The 26,317-nt window shown below is 37.0% G+C and overlaps 1 protein-coding gene across 4 annotated transcripts in view; it reads right to left on the reverse strand.

Moving 5' to 3' along the window:
* grik4 (glutamate receptor, ionotropic, kainate 4) overlaps nt 1-26,317 on the reverse strand; it is a 354,044-nt gene that overhangs the window by 109,940 nt on the left and 217,787 nt on the right. For all 4 annotated transcript variants that reach the window (XM_032545493.1, XM_032545492.1, XM_032545494.1 and 1 more), the window contains exons 6-7: nt 14,138-14,303; nt 2,597-2,775 (exon numbers count right to left, since the gene is read on the reverse strand). In XM_032545493.1, coding sequence (XP_032401384.1) covers nt 2,597-2,775; nt 14,138-14,303 — 345 coding nt within the window. The remainder of the gene's footprint in view (nt 1-2,596; nt 2,776-14,137; nt 14,304-26,317) is intronic.

The raw sequence follows: 26,317 nt of genomic DNA on the forward strand, positions 1-26,317 counted from the left end.
AAGCTTTCTAATGATGTCAAACAAATGGAAAATAAAAAATAAAAAATGGAGGAGATTTGGCCATTTGAATGTTGCCACATTACAAATCAGATTACTGAAAGAACAGCCCTCAAAGCTTCAGAGGAATCATCCCCAAACCTGATGAGATAAAATAGTGGTATTGGAAAAAGGCTGTTCATTTAGAGTATGCAATAACTCCAACCCTCAGCACTGACTGTCAACAGCTATGACTGGGAAGGTGTGCAAACAAAAGTGAGCTTTTGTCTGGTTTATATGTATTTTTAGACATTTTCAGCTTTTGTCCCATTTCCAATAAGGCTGTGAGCTTCTGTCTTGTGAGCCTTTGTCATGGAGTCATCTATGAATAAAACAAGACCTAATACACATTTCTTGAGATTTCCAGAGGCGCTGGTTATGTATATGTTTTCATAAAATATAAAATTTCAAATATAAATGTTAAATACCCCTGTAGTTCTTTACTAGAAGTTTAGAGCATAGCAATAACATTTTAGAGTTATTTGTAATAAAAAAAACATAAATAAAAGAAAAAGATAACAAATAGTGGAGGAATAAAGTTGACTTGAGAATTTTTTTTTCAAAAACAAAAATCCTCTTTTGCACCAGTAAATATAACAATTAAAGCAACAACAAAAACAACTAGTTTGCTAATGAAATGTGATAAAAACAAAAATGTGAACAATGAGCATGCACTCATACCTCCACCTCTTTTTTGTATTGTATTTGTTCACCAAATAAATATCATTTTAAAAATATATATTAAAAAAATACAATAGCTGCAGTGCAAGCAAAGAGAATATAAACAAAGATCAGCTCTCACTGAGCTCCTTTAGTGACAGACCGCTGCATCCTGTGTGCACTAAGAAGAGTTATTGTGGCTCCCTTCTCCCAGAAGCTGTCAGACTCCATAACCATCACTACTCACAACAAACTCAGTGTTTATATGTTTCCATATATTCTGGTATTTGTCCATCTTTGCTCATTCTGAATAAAATTTCTGCTGGTGTCTGCACATCTAAGCTGTTGCACAATTTTTATTCTAACTTACTGACTTATTGTCTTTTGAATGCTAACATACACTTTTTGTACATTTTTATTCACTCCATGGTTTCTATAACTACACAGTTTTTACAACTATACAGTAGTTATGTTGAATTTTTGCCCTTACTGTACAGTATGTTGTTCTTTATTCTGTTTTATATAGTGCATATTCTTATCTTTGTAGAAACTGACTTGCTTTGATTGCTTGGCACTTTGCTTCTGTTGCATTGAAATGTCCCCATTATGGGACAACAGAGGAATTCGTATTCCTACAGTTTGGAATAGAGAGCTGATAAAAAAGAATCAGGTTGTTTGTGTACATCACGTCACTACTCCACGACTCGTTCCTGCGTAAGGGGAAGATAATAATAAATACATGTTAGATTATGTTTACTTTCAGTCCAAAGGTTTGAATGGTTTACATACTTTTAAAGGCACTGTGGGTAAAAAATATACAGCAGAATACAAAGTGAAATTTTGAGGAAGTAACATGAATATATATTGTGTGGAAAATGAGGCAAACTCCAAACAGAAGGAGCAGAGACAAAAACGTAAAAGAGACATGACGGTATGGACTCCTGCTGCTACCAGCACAGTGCTTCTGAATAAAAGAAATGAATAAAATCTTCTCCCTTTAGCCCTCTTTTCTGTCCATTTAATGTTAACTCCTCTCCAGACATCCATTTACTGAGTTTAGGAAACAATGTGGAGCATTTTTCTTTAAAAGGGGAATGACGCTATCACGGCTTCTTCAGAACCCGTGTGTCCATTAAAAGATAGAGGTTCACTTCATGGTGAAATCCTGGGTGTTAGTAATATTCTGAGACAGTAACTACTCATATATTCCATTAGTAAAGAAGCACAAAAAGGTTGCTCATACATAGAGGCAGGAAGTGGACTAACTAATACGGTCTGAAAGCTCTTTTGCTTTATAGCTTTGCATACTGCATTTACATTTTAATGTAAAAAAGGTCCCTTTAGAGTAAGGAACCAACAAATTCATTCAAAGAGCATTTTGTTTCACTTTACATGTGTTTTAACCCTGGCTTTATTCCACATTAGAAAGAGAAAAAAGCCTGATCTATTATGACACAGTCGTCCACAAATCCCCACAGAATTTTTCAAACTTTATTTCTTTGAGTCAATGTCCTCATTTATAATTACTAACTGTAGCTGATTTGTGTAGCACTGGTGTACAGCTCAGTTATTTTTCTAACTTTCTGGGACTAAACCACCAGAAGGTTAATTATTTAATTTTTTTGTCAATCTTGTGATTTAAGACAAAACATACAATTTTGTGGTGAAAATTATATTTACTTTATTTAGAGTGATATTGAAAATAAAGTAAAAACAAAAAAAGCTCTGTGGTTAAAAAAAGGACATGCCTGTTGCAAATAACTTTTTTGGTTACAAAATAAAACGTAAAATTTTTCATACGCCTTGCCATTTCTTTGCATGTTGTAAGAAATATATGTAAAAAGTCAAGTCAAGCATGTAGAGTCACAGATAACATGAACGTTATGCGACATATACTTACCCGTTCTAAAATGATATGTGACATGGTGGCATTGGCGTCCACTATGATGGTGGCCGTCTTGTCATCACGGATCTCTTTCAGGAGGGGGGTCGGGTCCTGGCTATCATCCAACATGCGCACTGACAGGGTTTCCTTGGAGATTAGGAACTGTCTGAGCAGCTGCTCCAAGTTCAACAAGCCTGTCGATGAAGAATACAGAAAACACATATGAGGATCGTATGTCTGAAGATGACAAATATTTAAACATTTCAAACATTAGTTCTGCACTATGTTTCAGATTTATTATCTTTTTCATTCATTCTACTCCTACCTGCTCCAACCAGCTTTCCTTCATTGGCAATGGCAGCTTTTCTTCCAGCTCACTAGTTTAAAGTCAGCCTAAGTACCTTGCTGCTTCACTGTCTTCACTGGGGCGAACAGATGTCACAGTGACATAATGGTGGAACCAAAGGGTACATGAGGGCACCCATAAATGTCAATACACCCTGCACAGTGTTGCAAAGACGACGTCCGAGATGGAAAACTGCCCGAAACAACTATAATAATTGACTGTTTTGCACACAGGACTCTACTTATGGACAATGTCAAAAATTGTCTGCTTTGTCAAAGTCTGCATCTGCACCAAGTTAAATTCTGGTCATTAAATTGGTGTGAATCAAAGGCGACATAACACAAGTCTCAAGAAACTGTGGTGAACTCATTACCCATATGAGGTAAGTGAATGTATCCTAATTAAACTTAACCAAAACAGTCCTGGCAGTCACTCTTACACTAGCAGTTCCTGTGATGTTATTAGTTAATTTTGCATAAATGAGAATAAACAAATTTTTAAGGTGTGCTATGGGAAAAATACAAACTGAACAAGGCTGTCAGGGCCAGATTTGTGGTTGCACTGTTGGTATTTACCTGACCTTGAAATTTGCTCTTCCCATCTGTTTTGTATTCTGGTGCCAACCACAGAGGACATGATGCACAGGTGTGATGTGACTCGCAAACAGGGGGAACCTTTATGTAAATTAAGAAATGCTAATCAAGTTCAATTGTATTCTGATGGAAAATATCCTTCAGCCTCATTGTTATATATGGAAAGTAAAAAAAAAAAAGTGCAGCAATAATAATATGTTGAAATTACTCTTACTGCAAGTGTACAAACATTGTCCCTTTGAAATGTCTTCGGCTTTAGTTTTTTTTGGCCATCCTCAAATGATCCTCAGACAAATTATAATATTTTAAGATAACCTAAGTACATTCAAACTTTTTTCATTTGTTAAGGGATAAAAGCTATCAAAACCGACCTGACTAAAAAGTAATCATTTCGCTTTTCACAGAAACTTTATAAGAACGGTGACTTCCAGACCTGTAGAATCAAGAAATCTAGAAGTCAGGCTAAGAAAGATGAAAGATGACCAAAAGCAACACATCTTAGTCCCCTGTCAAGAAATTCAAGAACAGTTGGGAAACAGCTTTTGACAAATTTTATTATTCTTCAAGATGTTACCAAGCCCTTCAAAAGGCTTTGAAACTCCAAAAGAAAAACAACTGCAGTTAAAGCATTTTTTTTTTTTTTTTTTTACAAAACAGGAAAGGGTTTAACCTTTTCTGGTTCCCTGCTTGGGAACCATCCATCAATAGGTTCAAGAATATCTAAAGCAGTGCAGACCTAACTGGATGTTCTAAAGGAATAAGTCCAAAAGGAAAAACAAAACAAAGCAAACCAAAACATTCACAAAGGGCCCACCTCACAAAACTCCAGAATTTCAGAAAAAGAGCATCATAGCAAGAAACGTATCGGCAGTGTGATGGTCAAGGGCTTTTAAGCTGCCTCAGAACCTTAATGTGTTGGAAAAAGCTTCTTGAATGTGTCAATGGCCAATTTATATATTATGTATAGAGTATTTATCAGCATGTTCATAACAACTAAAGGTGACATAGATACAGTAGTTCACTGTGCTATAAAATGGCAGTATGTCCCTGGAAAATACATAAATTCTGCTTCTCACCAGAAAATCTTTAAGGATAATGGCTGGCTATGAGTTTGTGACTTTAACTTGAAGTTCAAAACCCTGAATTAAAATGTAACGCAAAAAATGTGAACCCAAAAAAAGACATGAATGTCTGGGATCTCAAATGTTTGATGGCAGGATAAGCAGGTGTATACAACAGAATGATGGGTTTGAAAACTGAACATTGTATTCATCTTAAAATTTGTGATGATGTAAATCATACATTGCTTGACAAAAACATTTTAATAATGAACGTATTTCTAAGCAAGCAGATATTTTTTTGAAACTACTTAGTCTGTTTAAGCTGACATTTAAATCGGTGTTTATTAAAGCTGAAGTATAAATGTCACTCGTAAATTAATTGCTTATATTTAAGGAAGCAAACGTGTTGTCATATTAAACCTGCAGGCTGTGATCTGAAAACTGTCTCTTCACACCCATCGTCTGTGTTAACCATCATTAAAACATCTAACAATGACAACACCCTGCTTTCAAGAAACGTATGCTGTGTTTTATGATTAAAAAAGTCATCTGAAGAGCAGTAAAGCACAACATATGTCACAGCTTCACAAGTCTCTCCTTGACAATTTGGCAGATTTCATCACATTCATGCAAAGTTTCCTGATATTGATACAACAAAGTCACTGAAAGGACATGACTTTATAGAAAACTGTTTGCATTACCACAGTTTCCTGCCTCTACACTTTGGCGTCAACAGATATTTATTGTGATTTTCGCCATGGTGACAGCAGAGCAATTTATCCGTCATGGGGAGACCAGTTTTGCTGAGGCGATTTCAAGTTATCAAACTCGTTCCTTCATCTTCTCCAATAAATTAACATCGGCTGGTGGGCTTCTCAGCTACCGACATCATGTCTAAGAGAGTCTATAATTATGTCCCGGTCTGAATGTCTTATGGCCTGTCTGTGTGGCAGTATCTCAGTGTATGTGTGTTTGTTTTTATATAACCTGTATGTGATTACTCCTGAGACATCAGTCCCAGCTGCTGTTGGCTTTCCTGTCTGTGTCTGGAAGCTGTCAATTCAGCTTCCTCTGTTGTATTACACTGAATCACTTTGATGAGCTTGAAATAGCCTCTTTTACGCCGCCTTCCTGGTCTGCCTCCTGTATCCATTGACTACTGTTTTACAGGCCATCAAATACCATTTCGCATTGAGTTTGTGACATTAGATGGTTCCAGAATGCCAGACTGCTCAGCCTATAAGGTACACGCACAATAATAGAGACACTGAGAAGAAAGAACATAAAATGTGCTGGATTCTTGCAAGATGTGTTTCCTGCTAAATAAAACCAAGTGTTAATCAAATGAATGAACCTTATGCCTTTAGATAAAGGGAACATTTATGAGAAAGGTCTTTTTGCAGACACGTTAAAGAAATAATAATAATAATAATAATAAACACTAAAATTGCATGTGCTTTGTTTAAGATAGCTAATATGGTAACACAACATTTCAAAGAACGTCTGTGCATGTCTTCGTATTCTTCTTGTCTTGGACTATATTTTTTGGCTGTACTACAGAAGAAATAGTTCTCAACTTCTCTGACAGATTTATAAATGTTAAGAGTTAAGAATAAGGTCATAAAACCACTTTTTGAATTTAATTTTTATCTGTGTTGAAGTCAAGGTCAAGACTGTAAGGAATTTGAAAGTGGTTTGTACTTTTCTTTAGACTACCTGTTTATTGGAGAAATAATGCAGCTGCTTTATCCTCAGATATAAGAGCAATATCTGCTGCTGTCCCTGAACTACTGCTGTTATTAAAGCCACTATAAATATGAGAAATGGCTTGATCTTGAATAATATTTTCTCCGGTAAGTTGATGAAAATATGATATTCTCTTGCTAGCGTGAAGTGTTATTGTGCATGTACCACAATTTATTAACATGTTGCCAGTTTTTGTTAATTAAGCATGTTTTCTTGCTAGCTGCATGTTAACTGCAGTTAGCTCATTGCTAAGCATGATGGGTTTTAACTTTTTTATTTAAGTCTGCCTAATTCACTGTTTTACAATATCCATTACAGCTTAAATTTTGAAAGTTGATAATTTTGTCAATTTTGTGGCAATTCCAGTTACTGAACTATTTCAACTAGAAAATGTTTAGATTTATTTTCTGTATGATTGACGTGGGTAAGTCACCACGTTATTTATCCTTCATTAGAGACAGCCGCATAAATGGGGACATTGTCATTAACGAAAAACGTGATTGTGGACATCAGTCATTTTTTAAAAATATATTTTTAATTAATCTCTGCCATTTAGGTTACATCTGTAATATATTATTTTTTCCAGAAAACCCTGAGACATTACAATAAATCAATGTTTATGAGGGACTTTAATAAGTGGGGTTACTCATTAAAACTTGCTTTTATTTAGAGCCTTAATTTTTTGTAAAGGTGTTGTAGTAGAGATTAAATCAGTGACACTGGACCAAACTTGAATCAAAAAACCACTTCAGTTTTAGTTTGACTCATATCAATCTCAACAGTTGGTTTATTGCGGAAAACAATACACTTTTGATAAGCGTTGCCACTTCCTAGTCAATTTTGTCCAGCTTGAACACATTAAAACCTTTTAAACCAGATTTTATGTTGCAATTCACTGTAACTTCGTCGACCCCCCCAAACTTGCTCTTAAGAAATCTCCCTGTTTATTGTTCCCCCCAAAAATAAAATGGGATTTCCTCCCTTTGATTATACCATGTCGTGCATTGTTCCTTTAAATATCTTATTGTCCATACCTGGAAATCGTAACATATTTTACTCAATGTTATTATAATATGAGAATCGTATATCAACTCATGCCTATTTGTGACTGTTTAACAACCGTAACTGTGTATGCCTATAATTTTTAGAAAATAGAGATATCTTATATCACTTTAAAATAAAAGAGACTCGTATGTTTGCCAGATGAGATGCTGTACTACTACACCAAAAATCACATTTCATTGCTATAAAACTGTTGAGTTAGAAAACATTATGAATTCCATGAATCTGCTCTGAATGGAAGCAGCAGAAAAGAGAGCTAAACAATAAGACAGAAGGTTGATCTGCGGTTCACACTAAAAATAGTGTTACTCCAGTCATTTGAGTCAGACAACATCAAAAACAGATGCCACAGCTCATTATCAAAAAGGTAAAACACAAGGGGGAGGAAAGTTTGCACAATGCAGTTATTTATTTCTCACAAACTCCTTTTCCAATTCCTGTGAAGCCAAATCAACCCCTCGCTGCTATGCATGCCTCACACTTGACTCCAGCAGTTCAGGCACTCGGCATGTTAATATTAATATGTATGAATAACTAAATCTGATCTAATCAGATTTTCAAGATGAAGTGGTAGAGAAAACTAGCTTACAATTTACATCAGACACTGACAAAATGGGTGGCGTTTAATGGGATGTGATAAATTTTTGTCGGTGGATTGGGAGATAATTAAAGTGCAACTAAAACCTCCAAATCAACTTTTATGCAATCTGTCTAAATAGGTTTTTAAGAATGCTATCTTTATTTTTGTGTGCATTTTTTTTACATTTTCTTGTAAATTAGTTTAATTAGTTTAATTCTGTATTTTGCTTTAAAATGTTGTAAGAATTATGATGGTCGTAGTTCGTCATTTTTACAAACTGAAACCAAATAGTGTTTATAAATTACAACATCAGACAGTGACGTTAATCCATAGCAGCTACGACAAGGAACCTCAAATTAAAACCATCAGGATAGGCATAAAGTTATTCTTTAAGTCTTCCTCATGTCAGATATGATCACGAGCTATGGGTGGCTGATTAAAGCGATGCCTTCACCCTAGAGAATGCATAATATAACAGATGGTCCTGGCAAGAAGAAAAGAGCAAGGCTTTGTGTGTGTTATGTGTGTTAGTGACACCAAACTTCCTCATTGGCATGGACGGCACTTGGCCTCGACTCTCTCAGACACACAGATAAAGGTGAGGCCTGACATTCAACTGAGCCAGCCACTTATTCATCTTTCTCTTGCTGTCACTGCAGGACGCCTGCACACACAGACCAACCCTCCGCCACCCCTAAGTAAATACTGCTGCATCACCAAGGCACGGGCAACGTAAAAGATTTAACATGGGAGCTCTAGACGGCAGGTGACTGTGATTTCCTTGACAGGTGCAGGTGAATAATATATAATAAAGCGCAGTCACGGTCGATGTGTTAACAAAGACCTAAAAGCCCTTTTGACAGTTGTACATTATGTTGAATCATCATGTAGCCTCGAGCTCTAAAGTTTTATGACTCTGGAATACCGTTAGGGCCATTTCAAAGTACAGCAGATAAGTTGAACAGTCAAAATGTGAAATGTAAGTCAGAGTACCGTCCTTGCCAAAGTAATCCAAAAATAACCACAATGTAATACACTTTTTTTTTTTTTTACATCAGGTGAGACCTGAAATGTTTTTGTCACTTTATCACACAGGATTCATATATGGGATCCTCACAAAACCTCTGCATCAATAGGATGCAGAGGTTAAAGGAAAGTGATGAGCATGTACTTCACATGCTCTCAAACGTTTCAAACTGAGACCCCCTTATGTCCAAAGAACATAATTAATTGCACTTCTTTGGCTAAAATATTGTCTTTTCATCATTAGTGAGCTGATGTTTTTTCATACTTCAAACTTGGGACTGAAAGTAAAGTGTAATATACAGTAAATGGCAGTGATTACCAATGCCACAATTCAAGCTTGCTTTTTTGATTTTTAACAGTTAATGTGAAATGCTTGTTTTCCCTTCCGTTTTTGCACTTTCAGAACATGCTTTTTAATAATTCAAGGATTGTGTAGCATTTTCCCTAACATATATTTATTTTACTACCTTAACTCACTGCAAAATGGGACACTTTTATGTAATTTACTCAATTAATTGTCAGAATAGTTGATAGACTACTCGATTACTAAAATAATCATTTACAATAGCCCTACTTCTGTTATGTCAACTTTCCCATCTGGTCCACTTGTTCATCCATACAGTCTGTCTTCATTTCAGCTGGTAGAAAACAAAGAAAGGCTCTCTACAAATAAATACCTGAATATTTGAAATTAATTCAAATAATTAACATACTGGCAGGTTGAAATAAGCTGTAATAAATATTGTGATAGCTGACATGAATTTAGTTGTAATCTAATAGAACGGCTTTAATGCTGCACAGCAATATTCCTTTGTGTGACACATACAGGGACAGCAGAAAATAGAGGTGACTAGGAGTTTAATTGTAAAACAGGGAGCTTTATTCTTATTTGATATGAAGTCAATCATATGTAACAGTTTTTATGCTATGGTAGAATACAAAAAAAAGCCAAAAGGCATTATGCATACAGTTTATTTAAGTCCAAGATTATTCATAATCCTGGTACATTTAGGTTAAATGTAATATTTTAACAAGTTTCTTCTAACTGAACAAAATATTGACCTTTTGAAGTGGCCCAGCCAGAGTCCGAACTTGAATCGGATAATGGACCAATGGGACTTATGGATTAGGGTGATGGCATGGAGGCTTTCCAACCTCAAAGATGTTGGACTCTTCACCAAAGATAACTTGTCAAGATATAAAGCAGCAACATGCAAAAAGCTGTTCAACATGTAAAAAGCATTTGATTACTGTTATGCCATTTTTTCAAGATTTTTCCATTGATCATGTATCATCAATATTGTCTTCAGCTTATCCAAGATAAGCAGGCTGCGGCTTTTGTTTGATTACTTACTACGAAAAGCAAATTGGATATAACTTTGTTAAATTAGAGATTTTTTAGGCTCTGAGATGTGACTGGAATATTTTCACACCTGCATGGGCAAATAGCTTCAGCAGCTTCCACAAATATGCAGAAAGGTTCACACCAGATATGGGTTTTAGCCAACCATTAAAATCCCTGTTCCCAGTTGTGTTTTATAGTCCCTATTCCATCATGAAGGAGGTAGCAGTGCTTAATGCAAAAGGGAAGTTTAAATTATATGAACATGAGCATTTAATAAGAGAGTTTCAGATAAAAATATTTTGCAGACGGCTGATTGTTTAAAGGTGAATGAGAATAAAACTCCACTCAGCCAGCACTACTATTGATGGGACAAAAGAGTGTATTCGGTGTATTTCCATAAAAGTAAATAACAAAATGCAATTTAAGACCATATTTAAAATGTTTAAAGGTATGGCAAAACCAAGGCTTTTTGTGGCTACTTGATACCTCGCAGAAAACATGTAAATAGTTGAAACTGCTTAAACACATGAAAAGAAGGTGACAGAACAAAGGGGTTTTTTTTGTCAAAAATTTGAAGAAATCTTAAACCTACACTAGAGTCTTTGAGCTTCTCCTTGTTCAGCTCAGTGACAGGTGCAGCCATTTATTCATGAATGAAAGAGCAATTCTGTCGCAAACATGGGAAACAATATAATTATCAGCTCTGTGTGCAGAGCTGTGTGCACACCTTGTAGTGTGTGAATAAATCAGCACTTTTCTTGGAGTTTGCTTCAGACTTCACAAAGAGATGAAGCAAATAAAAAAAAACATAAAAGTTAGCAGACATAGTTTCAGCACATCCGGTGCTGCTGAGTTCACATACATCAGTAGTAATGTCTGCCCTGGTGTGCACCAAGCCGTTGGGCACACCTTCCCTCCTGACTGCTCAGCCATTGCTGAAAAATATTCATGAATTGGTCACGCTATATTAGGCTGTCACTGGCTTGGGTGATTAACGATTTCAGCACATGTGGATGAGCCACTGACCGACAGCAGCCCGCCAACCAACCAATTGACTGCAAGAACTCTGGAAAGGAACGCGGCTGCTGGAACAGGATCCAAACTCAAATAGGTGTCAGCTTAAACACCCATAGACTCTGACCTACATTGCTCAAAAATAAACACATAAACACAGACATGCACACACCAACCCAGCCAGGCTGTTATTAGCTCCAGTTTCTGTTGAATGATCACATGACCAGAGTACAATCAAAGCTGCCCTGTCATTTCCTGGACCGTCTCCGGCTTTCTACTGATGTATAATTCCAGGATTGTTACCTTCCCCCACATTTCCTGACCCGAGTCTTTTCACCTCCACACACAAATGCCAAAAGGCATCCTCTCTATTTTCATTTCCGACTTCCCATGGTTTCTCTTATCTACCTCTAATCTCCCTTCATTTTGCTTCTTTTTATTTCATTTCCTTCCCGGTCCACTTCAAGCTTATTGCCACAAAATCAGAAGCTACTCACAGCACCTAACCAATGAAAATGAGAAATATATTGTTAATACACAGACCTGAAAGTCAGAGGGTGCCTAAAAGGTTCATTTATTGTCACAGACTTTTCAGGTGCTCTATTAAGTAGCCCTCTAAGGCAATAAATGCCAAAAGTCTAAGACCTTAATAGATGAAGTGACTGATGGATATTGTAAGAAAAACAAGTACTGATTTACAGATATAGTGCATGGAAGATTATATGAGTGGGTGGCATGACATTTAATTTATTTTACTGTATATTACAGGTAGGGTTGGGCGATGTTGCCAAAGAATAATATCACAATATATTTCTTAAATACCTCGATAACGATATCTCGTATGATTTTCCACATTTTCAGCTTTTTCCTTTATAAAGTCACTACATTAAAAATAATATTTTTAAAGTAGTGTACATACAATACACTACAATATTGTATTGTACATACAAATTCACACAATGCTTAAAGCATCAACAAAAACACAAAATAGAGAAATAGATATGTAAACTCATTTGGCTGACAAAAGACAAAACAGAATGAACAGATGAAACTAGATACAACTAGATACGACATATAAAAACATTTTATTCCAACTGCCAAATGTTATTAGATCACACTAAATCTTGCTAGTATAGGTCAACTAGGACTCCCATAATTATTTCTATTTGCTAAATGTCAAAATCTTTATAGAACTTTCTTCAAATTGAGATGCTTGCAAATGCCATTTCCATGCAACAAACCATTTTGGGAAACTAATTCATGACATTTCGGTTAATGCATGTATTTTAAGGCAATATGTCCAATAAACATCAGTCCTTGTGCGACATCATGGGAAAAAAAATAGCCTTAGTAATAAGGAAGAGAATTGCGGACAAGTCCACAATTCTGGAGACAATTATCAACAATTTAATTAGACATGAAATTTAACCAAAATCAGCTTTGAGCTGATATTGTGAAATTAAAGCCCTGTCACACTCTGTTGTATCAGCTGTTTGTTTTAATTGTGTTGGAAGACATGGTGCTTGCACGTTGCCTTATTTAACACCATACCGTACTATATATATATATATATATAGTACGGTATTATAGTACGGTATATATATATATATATATATATATATATATATATATATATATATATATATATATATATATATATATATATATATAGATAGATAGTATGGTAGTACGTATATATATATATATATAATATATATATATATATTTTTTTCACTACGAAATCGGAAAATACCCAAGCAATATTCTATTGTAGAAAAACCTGTTGGTTTTGTATGCAAATGTTAGTTTTTTTTGCAGCTTGGTGACAAATGGCCTCACAAGAGGTAGTCAGATGGTTGCAACCCACAACTTAGCTCCAAGCTAGTGCTAAATCCTACACACTGTTCAATCGAGCAAACTGTTTTTTTTAATGAAGTAAAGACCAAAAGACATTAAAGGAGGGAGTTAAAAGGCAGAAGAACTGAGTGTGGAGATAGACAGGGTGGGTGTCTCAGAGTAGCTTATTGCCACCTCTGGGCTGTCTGACACATGGCTGATATCTCAAACCTATTTCTTTTCTTCAAAGCCTTCTACTGATTAAAAAAAGGGGCTAGCTGGTGCCACAGGGTCACAGTGTCTTTGTCAAAGGAGTTGTAATTACTGAGCACTGGACCTCAAGAGGGTGGGAACAAACCCAAATTTAATCTTCCTCTCTGTTTACAAAAATAACTTTCATTGGGGAGATTTACAAGCTTTAAGGTCATTTAGTTAAATATCTTTAGAATCTAATAAGGGCCTCTGACAAGAAGGCGGTCAGATCACTGCTGGTTACACCTGCAGCCTCCTTTGTCTTAAAGGTTGGTTTTCTGTCGCAGAATGTGAGAGCGCATGTGGACACATTTAAAGATAGATCAACCTGACACAGCTAAATGTGTTGTCCTAATTTTAAGAATGACAATGCAGCTGGAGCGCGGAAGTGGTTCTGCAGTAAATGTAATTTTAAGTGGGCGGACTGCTGTGAGAAAGTTGTGTGGTGGGGCTGTGTGGAGTGCAGCAGCTGCTTCAGAAGAAAGCATGCCACAGCACTGTGTTTGTTGTCAGATTACAGACGGCGAGCATGCGAGAAGCCTGTGTGTGCTAACATGTGTTAAGGGATAGCAGACATTAGACAAAGAAAGTGTTTGTACTTTGTTGGCAGCTGCAGGGGAGGCAGCTTTGTGAACCTTCTCTGCAGGTGTGTATGTTTATGTATTTTGTCAGGAAGGTGTGAATGTTGCACTCACAGTCAGCCTGGGCACAGATGAGGCAGGAGGCGGTACTGTTAAAGAATGTAAGAAGGCCGGCCACGGCCAAACTGATGTCGGTATTCGTTGGTCTCAAGTCCAGAGTTGTGAAGCGGGGAAACTGCACCTTCAGGATGTCCTCTGGAGCCACTTTGACATACGGTACCTGCACGGAGAAGTTATTGTTAGTTTGCTGTAATTTAGCTATCCACTGTTGAGAGCTGTATTTTTCACCTCTAGCACACGTGTTGATAAAAAGGAGAAAAAAAAATATCTAAAGAAGAACCACAAACAAAATGCAGGGTAAAAATAGTCAGCAAGATGCCGGGTGATGATCAAAAGAATGAATAGCTCAGAAGAAAGATGTTACAGCAAATAGGATAAACTGCAAGCAACAATAACCTCAGGGATCTGTGGTAGTGTGCAAATTCACAATACAGACATTTTTTAAGTTACCAAAGCAGAACTTCAAAACAAGACTGAATGAGGAAACTTATTTTTATTCTCAAATGCAGACAGGATCTTTGAGAACAAATCTTTAGTTAAAAAATAGAAAAATCTCCTTCATAAGAGTAAAAGTAAAACCTTGCGAAATGCTTTTATGAACAATTTAGTAAGACACGAACACAATTTAGCCAAATATGGTGTAATAACAATAGTTTGAAAAAAGAAGAAGCTAGAGGAAGGGGTTTTCATAAGGAAAATACAGAGCTCTCAATAGACAAATAGTCAAAATACATACACAACAGTTATTATATGTATATATACAGTATATATATAATATATTGTATTTCTCTTTTAATAATATCTATACAAGTGGAACATTGCTGAAACAGAGTATATAACATGTACTGCATTGCATGTGTTTTTCCAGAAGACAGGAAAGAGATGAGACACAGTGAGAACAAATATAGGCCACTGAAGCTTTGATTAAAAATCAATAAATACATAATTATTCTATCTAAATCCCACTGGGAGGTAAACAGTCTTCAGTACGACAGTCTGAAGCCTTTTCAATTAGGTTATTTAAGAAAGCTGTGTTCCTTGGTTGCCTTTAATAAATTCATCATACAACTCCCACGGCACAAACAGGCATGTTTAACACTATTCATCTCCCCGGTGAAAACAGAGGTTAAGCACACAACAGTTAACCTTGCAGCCTTAAGCATTCCCTGAGCACAGAAACAAAGCCCCAGTAGCGCTACCTACAAATCCTGCTGAAATGCAAACACTTTTTCAATTTATTTCCCTTAAATAACATCCGTCTCTGCATCAGTAAGATGCATCTGCAAGCAATAGAAAGAAGAAAAAAAAGAGATGCTGACAGTAGGCTACTTTTATTGGGGCATGTGAGGAAACACAGGATGAGGAGGAGTGGACCATGGGGCGGCAGGTGTCATGTCAGTCAGCTGGTGAGGCGTTTCAGCTGTGCACAGTGGGCCTTGAAGGGGATGTAGGAAGACATGCTGAGTCCGAGAGAAGATACAGAAGAGGCAACCTCTTCATCATGGCAGATTGCCTGTCTATGTGTTTCTCTGCACCCATACATTGCGTTCCCCTTCGCACCTATATGCCCACGATGGGTTTTAAATCCCTGCCCATCAGGATGTAATGGAGTCTCTGGGTGTGTGGATGGGTGGAGGAGCAGCCAGCTCTGACAGCCATTCGTTCTTCCAAAGGTGTCTTAAAATCGTGGTAATAACTACACACCACACAGGGGAAATGAGACCCTTTTCAGTTGTGTCCTTATATTCCCTGTTGCATTTCTACAATTTCTCACCATCTCTTGTTCATCTCTTTTCGTTAATACCCCTCACTGTTTACTCTTCTTGTCTCCTTTCCAACGCACTCTTCTCTTCCTTTTCAGCACCGCAGGCTGTGGTGCAACACACCTTCCCACTCACAAACCAGACGCACTTTGGTGGGCTTTTATCAGTGGGGGTTTAGAAGGCTGCCGACACAAACTCCAAGATTCACTTATAAACACAGACAGACACATATAGTCTGTCCTTTTCCATCAGTGCGGTCCTCTGGATTCTTCTGCAAAATACCGCAATATCTCAGGGGAACTACCCGGCTCCAAGTCAAAATTCCTCATCAAACGCCACAGCATGCAGCCGTGACTCATGGAGAAAATACCCGATATAACATCCTAATCCTTTCCCCCATTATAATTTCTGTAAATGTTTTAATGATGCTTCTTTGTTTTTATGAAAAATCACCAAGTTAATGGAAAAAAATACAGTATATATGTATAAACAGACTGCTATTTAGAAGGATCTCAATCTCCAATCTTTGGAAACAACGGTTTGCCAAGTTTCCAATGTGAACGTGCTCCAATGTAGCTAATTTAAAATTGCAAACATGTATCATTTAAACTTCCACATTAACCCAGAATGTGCATTAGCCAATCTCATAGCCGCAGCTCTGTGCATTTAGCCTTCTCAACATGGTGAAAACCCCTTGTTCAAACTGAGTATCAGAATGGGACAGACAGGATTTAAATGACTTTGAAAGTGACATGGTTGATGAGAGTCGGACCAACTGGCTGGTGTGTCTATGTCAGGAACAGCTGATCTACCAGGATTATCTTGTACAACCGTCTCTGTGGCAGACAGAGAACAGTTAACAAAAAGACAGCCGATGCAGAGTGACAGATGTGTAGATGAAAATGTTTATGTTGAAGTAGAATCGGAAGACTAGTTGGAGATTATGAAAGGGCTACAGTAGCTTAAACAACTACTCTTTTAACAAATGTAGACAATATCATCTCTGAACACATAACAACACCTCGAAGCAGACAGCAGCAGCTTTAAACATGAGACAGAAAACAGATTGTGCTGATCAAAATGGTAACAGATTGGGGAAAAAATTTGACAGGTTCACCAAGTCTTGATTTGATGGTCGGGTCAGAAATTGGCATAAACTGTGTCAAACCACGGACCTATCCTGCTTTGCAGGTTCTTCTGGTGGTGAAATGTTGCAGGTTCTGTTTTCGTTCTTTCATCCTATTAATATCAAATGAAAGTTGTTAAAACCACAGCCTGCCTTAGTAGGACATCGTCACAACCTGCTGTTGATTACCATATCTCCATCAATAAATTAAGAGCTCAAGTTAACACTGACTTCCTGCTATGTAATGAATGTAACTGATTTGAGCTGAGATGCAAATGAGTTTACTGCAGACATGTTGCTGGCATCAAAATCTAAATGTGAATAATTGCAAAAATATATAAATATATAAATTATAAGATTATATATGTCTTCTCTGTAATGAAATCAATTGAATACAGGTGGAAAAGGATTTGCAAATCATCATATTCTGTTTTCGTTTATGTTTTACACAACATCCCATCTTCACTGGAAATGGGGTTGTCCAATTCATTGGTTTGACATGAAGATTTGTATGTTCTTGTCAAGGTTGTTCTAAAAAAAATATTAAAAAGTAGAATAAAGAGTCAAAAATCTGAAAGTGTGTTTTAAATGACCTCTGTTCAGTTCAAAGTGACCCAGTTCAGGTTTCATCTGTTACGAGTATTTGAGTCTGAAGAAGGTCATTGACTCCAGATTCTTTGAAAAATAGTAAAATATCTTTTTAGTACAATTTCCCTCTGGGACATCAACAGTCCATGGTGCACAGTCAGATGCTCCTCCAATGCCTATACTGCAAATAGCACAGGTAGGGCGCCCAATACCAAATGAGAGGACATGGAATTAAGTAAAGAGATGATTAAACCTTCAGGTTTTTTGTTTGTTCGTTTATTTGGTTCTGTAGCATTTGTGTCACCCATTAACTCTCAATAAACTCCACTAAAACCCACATCTACTGCAGGACTTGATGACATGCTGGGAGTGTAAATCGCCCATTTCAACCAGTGATGAGCTGGAGATGCTTCTAAACACTGCTGGAGTCAAGAACCATATATTTAACACTACTGAAGTTCATCTATATTTAGCAAGAGGGCTGTAGACTGGAAGTAGTTTAAAACAGGCAAGACAGGATTTTATCTATATATCACTGCCAAACACAATTCCCTTGTCTGCAACACACATGATTAATTGGTTCTTGTACAGTGGCAGTCACTATCTACTTAATGCAACAATGTTGAGCATGAACACTATAAAGAATCTACTCAGAGCAAAAACATCAATCTCCAAAACAATAACAGCAAGTCAGCAGCGACATCAGACTCATTTTGCTCAACTTCTTATCAGAAACCAGCAGCTAGAATCAATCTCTCCGATGACAGATTAAACAAGAAAATAAGATGACAGTAAAATCTCATTCTACATGTGTCTTTGCAGCTTCATGGCTTTCAGTTTAGCTATCCCACTCAACAATATCCTCAAGTAACACTATGAATTTGCCACGAAATAGATGTGACCTGGTAGTTTGCCACCTAACTAACAATAACACAAACATCACATTAAAGAGCATTGGAGGAATATGCTCTTTGTCTGGTTTCTTTTTTCATGCCAGTATCACTAAAAAAAAGTTTCTGTTTTGCTGGTAAAATCTTTTGACTTTACCTCATTTGAAAATAAGGTGTAGGTTTTCAGATATATCATAGCTTGTATTTCCTTCATTCCAAAAATTATCCTGAGATCCTCAATCTTTTTCTGTCTGTTCTCTGGCTTATACCAATATTCCCCCACATCTCTTTTGGCATAATTTATTTTGCTTAAATTATTGCACAAGCAATTAAACATTTACTAAAGTTGCTTAAACATATTTAGACAGAATAAGAGATTATTCAAATTTGTGTAAGCAAGCCGATGAAACAAGTGTAGTAAACAGGCTAGACATTAAAAGTAGACAGACTGCTCTTTTAAAGCCTCTGCTTAGGGCTTTGACACTAATGGTGTGAAACTAATTATATTGGAAAATTATGAGCAGGGAAAAAAAAATCTCTTGCAACAATACAGCCCAAGGTAAATGCTGCACTTTTTAATAATTTGGTAGCTTCACTGTAAACAGAATTTAATACTGCAGTGAGTGCTGTGAAGGACAGATGAGTGTCAGGTGGGTCAGACAGAAAGAAAAATGGAAAAGACAGTAAAGGAGGAACTGACGGTCTGACTGAGAGGAGATGAGAGCGATGGAGTGAGTGACAGAAGAGAGGCTTAGGCGGGGGAATTGTCAACAGAAAAACAAAAACACAACCAGATATATTAGGTGCAAACTGGGAGTGATGAACAGCAACGCAGTCACAATTAGCACTTATTAAGTGTCAGTGAGTTTCGCAGGGCCAAATTTATTCCTGTTGTCAGGGGCACTCTCTTTGTAAGCAGTATAATGGCTGTCAGTTTTTGTGCAAAGGATCCATTTGCCTTGAACAAAATACAGTACTTTGCAAAATTTTAATTCCCCTTGAACCTTTTCCCATTTTACCACTCTACGATCCCAAACCCCTATTTATGTTATTGTCATTGACCGTCACAAAGAAATTAGAGAATAAATGTCTGTACAATGAGCATTTGCAGTCACCCTTTTTACTCTGCTACCCCCAAATATGTTCCAGTGCAGCCATTTGACTTCAATACATAGTCAAATGTGTAATTTAATATACAAATACACCTATTGTATGAAAAATTCTATACTTTGAAAACATACAAAGACATGGCTCATGGTATTTCTGTAGACTTATTCATATTCTTTCACAGCTTTAGTAGCAGACAACTACTGGTATAAAATGTGGCGTTTTTGGAAAATGGCCAAAAAGGAATCAATTGATAACAGAAATCAACAAAAATTGTATTTTTCCACAAGTCCACAGTGTCATTCTTATAATTTGGAGAACCCAAATGTAGGCAAGTGCAGTAGTTTCAAAAAGGTATACTTAATAAATATCAAAACAATCAAAACTACGAGAAACAGAAACACATACTGTAGGTAGGAAAACTCAGGAGGAACAAAACCACAAGTGTGTAATAGAAGAATCCAATGAGGAAAGAATAAGAAAGGAACAATTAGGTGAAGTGGTTACACAAAGCATTGGCAAGCGAGTTAATTAGTAGAATGAATGTCAGCTGTGAGGGGACTGAGTACTGAGAGCCAGAGGGAAACAGCCAAATGAAGCAGAGTTAGCAATGCAAGAGCACCAAGGGGAATAACTGATCAATAGGGAATAATCAGAACTAGAACAAAGCACAAGTAAACGACAAGAAAAACAGAGTTAAATGTAACTCAGTACACCAGAATTGCAACTCAGAAGCCAAATAAAACCAACTACGCGTTGGCATGCATAGAATCATGGCATGTTAAGGAACACAACAAATATGTGGGAGACGGTCTCATGGTCAGATAATAAAGAAATTGAGCTCGTTGACCTACAAACAAAACATAATATGAGGCAGTAAAACCAACATGCATGACACCCCAAAACACCATTAATTCTCAGAAGATGAACCTTTATGCTGTGAAGGCAGCATGAAGATCACAGGTCATATAATCATAAGTCTAGATGTCATTGGCAAAGAACCATTTCTTTGGAAAACAAAGTTTTGCTGGGCAGCAAAAACACAAGCATTTCATGGTTTGAGTGCCAAAATGTTAAATGCACATTCATGACATTAAATATGCATCAGATTTCCAACTATTCAACGAGTCACATCGTTTTGATACCAAGTTGGACAAAGTTGTACACCTTGAAGCAACCCACTGCTAATTCTCTACAACTCTGCCCTCAGTTTTCTCTTTCAGGTCTGTGTTTGAAACTGAAGCTGCTCGGAAAGACTACTTGGATGTGTGCCACTGTCCATTTATATTTGTTTATATCTAAAGATGTGTGTGAGTGTGTGTTTCTTGCAGTGTGACAGAAAGGTTGGCAGGTCTGCAGACAGAGGCTTGACAGGCGTTTAATGAGGAAGCTCCCACAGGACACGGGTTTTGCACACACCTCCACCAAAGCACCACATACACACATGAGTGGCAAAGGAAGAACCTTTTTTTCAGCTGCAAAAAGACCCCAACCCAATTAGATTGGACTTAAGATATGTTTGCCATTACAACACTGAGTCTGAACACTTAAAACGAGGATTCAGGTGAATCACTGGTTTTTCAAACCGACATGTCGACATCAGCTGTTTGCTTTGCCTAAGCTTAGCTCTACCACCAATTTAGCCGTTAGAATTTCAAAACTCACCAAGGTTAGTTAAAAATCTATCAAGGTATTAGTGATGTGTGAGTAAATGTGATATTTTTTTCTCTTCTGCATACTTCAATAAGCTCTAGGTTGCTAATGACAACTTTCCAATTCGTGCAGCAACCTGGACACTGAGAAGGTAACAGGAGGCTGATGGGAGGGTGGGGTTTGAGCAAAAAAAGGGGGCTGGATGTGCAGTGGTGCCATATGGAGAGCTGAGATAATCAGCATCTGCATCTGCCGGCTTGGACTCAGAGGAGCTGCAGAACAAAACAGTTTATTAAAGTATCCCTGGATTTTTATAGGCCTTGGAACGCTTGAGGTGCAGCTGTAGGAAGGTTAGCTTCAGTGTTGCTGTGTTGTGAAGTGACTCATTTACAGCATTACCTGTTGACCTGGCCATCAATTAGTGTACAAAACATGCCTGGCAGAAAAAAACCCCACAATTGTCCTTGAAATCTCTAAGCGCTTATGCCAAGTGGAAAGCAGCCACTCAGTCTGAGTTTACTAAATAGAGGGTTTCTGAAGCCCAGTCCCTTTAGGGTCAAAAAGTGGATATAGCTAATCAGTTTAGAGATCATCATTGAAACAAATCCAGCTGTCAGCAAAGAACAACGTCTGAAGACTGGACTAAAAGTACCAGACTGCAAGCCAGAGAGTTGTGTTGGCGGCTGGGCGTCACAGAGCAGATGTTGTTAGAGACACTGTCCATAAGTCAGAGAGTGGGATGCCAAGGCTGAAATGGTGGAGTGTAGCTGGCAGGGATGGTGTTGTGAGGTTGACAGGGGTAGGAGCACAGGTGGTAGTCTATTATTGCAACCTGATTTGCTTTTGAACCAGGGAGGTTTATGGGGAATTTAGAAGAACCAGCTGTTGGTGTTTAGAATAATAATAATAATAATTAAAAAAAAAGAGGCTAGGTGGGAAAGAGAGAACCAAAATAAGATGCAAGGATAAGGGAGGCAAAGTGTCAGCACCCTGTCATCAATTCCCATCTATTCTGTCTCAGAGCCTCCACCCTGATCTCTATTTGAACTAACACTGAGCCTGAATCAGCTTCCAGGGGTCGGCACAAAGACCGAGCAGTGATAAAGATAAAGTAGGCTGTGGATCCCTTGGTGCCTTTTAAGAAAGTGGAACATTGACCACTAGATCTCTATCTCATCGATCAGGTAGTTTAGAGCAGGAGGAAAAAAGAAAAAAAAAACTTTTTCTCCAGAAGAGCTTGTTCTGTACTCATCTGGTTTATTCAGATTTTTCTTTTTTCTGTGCCATCCTATCTGTGATTTAGAGCAACGAGAATTAAAAAAGAAGGAACTGATTTTATTTGAGGAGCTTAAAATCTTTAAAATCATTCTCTTAATAAATCAGATGATATTTTATCAGTAAATATTTCCTCTCCATTGACAAAAAACCCCACAATAAATAACTTTTCTCAATGGAAAAAAAAAGCTCTGATTATAAGTGTTGTCTCTAATCTCAACAGTGAGATTAATCCTTTTTCTGGGAATCCAGCCAAATACTTGACTTACACCTCCACAACAAAGTGCAGCTCAGGCTCAACAACTTATAAACACAAAGCCAGCAAATGTTTGAGAACAAAAAATGCTGATAGAGCAACGAGAATCTGAATGTTGCAGTGGACTTTCAGACCGCAGAGTAGCAGCAGCTGAGAAACCAATGCAATATGAAGAAGAGGATTATGTATTTTAATGACAACAATCCCAGAAAGCAACTTTAAAAGTTCGGTACTCTTTAAATGCTTGCAAGAATTAATGTTATCCATTCAGTGTGAAGAAAAGCCAATTTACTTTATATCAACCTGGTCAGTAAAAACTACAGCTGTACTCCACCTTAAAAAAAAACCCCTAAAACAAGTTTCACAGAAAATTCCAAATACAGGAATTTATGAGTTAAAAACACCATAATAGAAAATAGTTACTATATACATTGCAGCTACACACAAAGATCCTGTGAGGAATGCAGTGATCAGGAAAGAAAATCTCTCCGCAGGATCAAATTTAAATGACCTGTGAATTGAGCACGACTCTGAAGGAAGCCGTCTGGATTTCAATAAATGTTTTCTTTCTGGCTGAGCCGACGTCTGAAGTCAAACTGTGTATTTTTTATTATCTGCGGTATTTTCACTCTGCACGCTGACAAGCCTGTTAGAAGAGCATCACAGTCAAGTCAAGGTAAGAAATGAATTTGGTCTGCTGGTGTCTGCACCAAGAGTCTGCTGGCAAGCCAGGTCAGATAGGGCTGGTTATTTACTCTGTTATAAAATGTGAAGTAAAACGGCAAAGTCAGCTGCAGGAAGGACAGCTAGTTATTTCTATGGCATCCAGCTTGAGAAGTCAGGCGACAAGTGACAGAAAACACATAACAAAATCCATCCTTAAGAAAAGAAAATGACAACCTAACAACCATTTGATTGTGAGAAGGATACCCCCCACTTCTTTTGAATTAAGGGTTAAAACACATATTGATTTGAAAATTTGATTAATTGACCTCTATGCAGAGGATAATACTGATCTTAAACTTTTTTATTATTAAAAATATCTTCACTGTAAAAGTTGATACCTTGAATCATTGAAGACAGCTTTGTTTCTTTTTGTAGGATGGCAAGTATCAGCTATTCTTTTCATAAATGAATATCCTATCAATGCATTAATCTGACTATAGTTAGAAGTGCATAGACAAATACATGGAAAAGGAAATGTCAAGGTTTGGTTTAGGGCATGATTAACACAATAAAATCTAACCTTTTATGCTAATTTTAGGGAAACTGAAAAGTTCTAAAGGTGGAAATATGTGTGGCTTGATAGAATCAGCTTTGATCTAACTATAAAATATTTACCCCTCAGAGCTGATTTTCTAAAAAATGCTCAGCATAAAGAGTGATACAAAAAAAATACCCAATCAAAAAGGAACCGATATTTTACTAGATGTCTAGTATAGAGAAAGATAATTATTTTTGTGAAAAGGCAACTATTACTCTAAACATTTCCTTTTGTTTGCTTGTTGATAGAAACACTTAGCACATGTGAACAAGTAAATGTGTTGATTTTTGTTATTGACAATTGAAATGTGTTATCTGACTACAACATATATCTTTCAGTAAAAAAACATGTCTAAAAAATGAAGTTGTTGCATCTGCAGAAAGGAAGAAAGTGTATAACAAGTTTCTTGTTATGCAGAAACTTGGTACACAGTTTCTGCATAACAAGTTGCTTCCAACAGACAGTTGCTTCCAACTGTCTGTGACCTTTAGCATTTCAGGAACAATCATCTTTGTCAACTATAGATAGTGGGTCACCATCCAACACATATTATTGGCATGCTAATACCATATGAGCATATCAATGTAGTCATGATATATAGTGAAGCTTACAATTTCACACACGACTCTGAAGGATGTGTAATAACGCTATATTAACGAAGGAGCTGTATTACGCTCCTTTTTCTTTAGGGAGCGTTAACATTGCTCCCTAAACAGCAAAGCATTAATACATCTCCCTAAACGAAGACACAGCAAGCAGCTTCAGAATTAATAAAAAAGATATTTTTTATACTAGAACTGAAGCCAGTGTGGATCTGTTATTACACCAGAGTAGGTTTGGAGACTAATAAGACGAAACCTGCTGCCAAGACAACTTGCACCTAACGGAGAGTCTGAGTTCATTCATTCTGATTTTAAAACCAACTCCTCAGTAAAAAGCTAAAGCATCAGGCAAACCAAGATGAATACAAGAGAGCTATTACCCACTGCAACGCACAGATTCATTGTATGGATGATGGAAGGTCATTAGGGAGAGGCAGAGAGAAAGAGCTTTTTTCAAGCACAGCTCCCCTTATGTTTAGATTAGTTTTCTTAAGAGGACCAGATTGTTACCTGCTATTCATCAGTAACTTAAACGAGTGCAACACAGAAGAAAAATTGTAAAGCAAGACAAAATCGGAACATGAAGGGAAAACTAAAAAGAAAACAAAAAAACATCAGAGAGGAAAGCTAGCGTGAAAATCAACAAAAAATGGTCAACTGGGACTTGTTTCAGGAGAGTAATCGCTGATATTTAGGGGGGATAAAAGCTGACAGCTGGTTTGGAAACTGTCATGGGGAGAAAGAAAATAAGAAAAACAAGAGACATTTCGATATGAAAAAGTGAAGAGTGACGCAACTTCAAAGAGAGCCAAGGTGTTTTTAATAAAAAAAAGTAGTTCATTGAATCCCAGAGCGGATTAAAGTTAATCATTTTAACTTTGTGGGTTAGATGAAAAGCTTTGCTGCAACACATTGTGAAAGACTGTAAAGATTAAACCCGCCTGATTGTGAAGCAAGGAAGCTAAAAGATACTAAATGTGGAAGAAAGTTAAAGATACTTGACTGTATCAGAAATATACAGTCAAGTATCTTGACTGTATCAAGATACAATATCTTGATACAAGGTACTGTATCAGTAATACCCTGCATATTACCCTGGATATCCAGGGTAATATCCTTTAACCCTAGATATTAGAAATACACACTGAAGCAAAGACTTGAAAACATCCGCCTATGTGTAATTAATCTATATAATCTTTCCCTTTGTGAATTGAATTGGTGAAATAAATGAGAATTTACTGGATTTGACCATATAGCAACACTAAATTACTAAAGTAACTTATCAAAGATATTTTAATTCCTTAAGATGCAGATGTGTTTGAGTTTTGACCGCAGAACTTTTGAGTCCGCTAACAGATAAAGATATCAAAAGGAGCATAGTCCAGAAAGAAACAAAAGAACTGCAACTGCTGGCTGAGCAGAGGACAAATTATCAATTACATATAGAGAACAGTGCAGTCACTTTTCAGGCCGTTACCTCTGCTAATATGACACTTAGAGGCTTGTTGCTCAACTTGCTTTCAGTCTGCTGAGAATTGGCAGATATTGTCATTGAGACAATACAATGTACTCACTATCATCAGACGTCTGCCAACCAGTGTATCTTTCAGTCGTCTTACAAGAAACAGAAAACGCCATAGTGTGCAGGTT

Source organism: Xiphophorus hellerii, chromosome 18 (assembly GCF_003331165.1).
Source record: "Xiphophorus hellerii strain 12219 chromosome 18, Xiphophorus_hellerii-4.1, whole genome shotgun sequence".
Taxonomy (NCBI): Eukaryota; Metazoa; Chordata; class Actinopteri; order Cyprinodontiformes; family Poeciliidae; genus Xiphophorus; species Xiphophorus hellerii.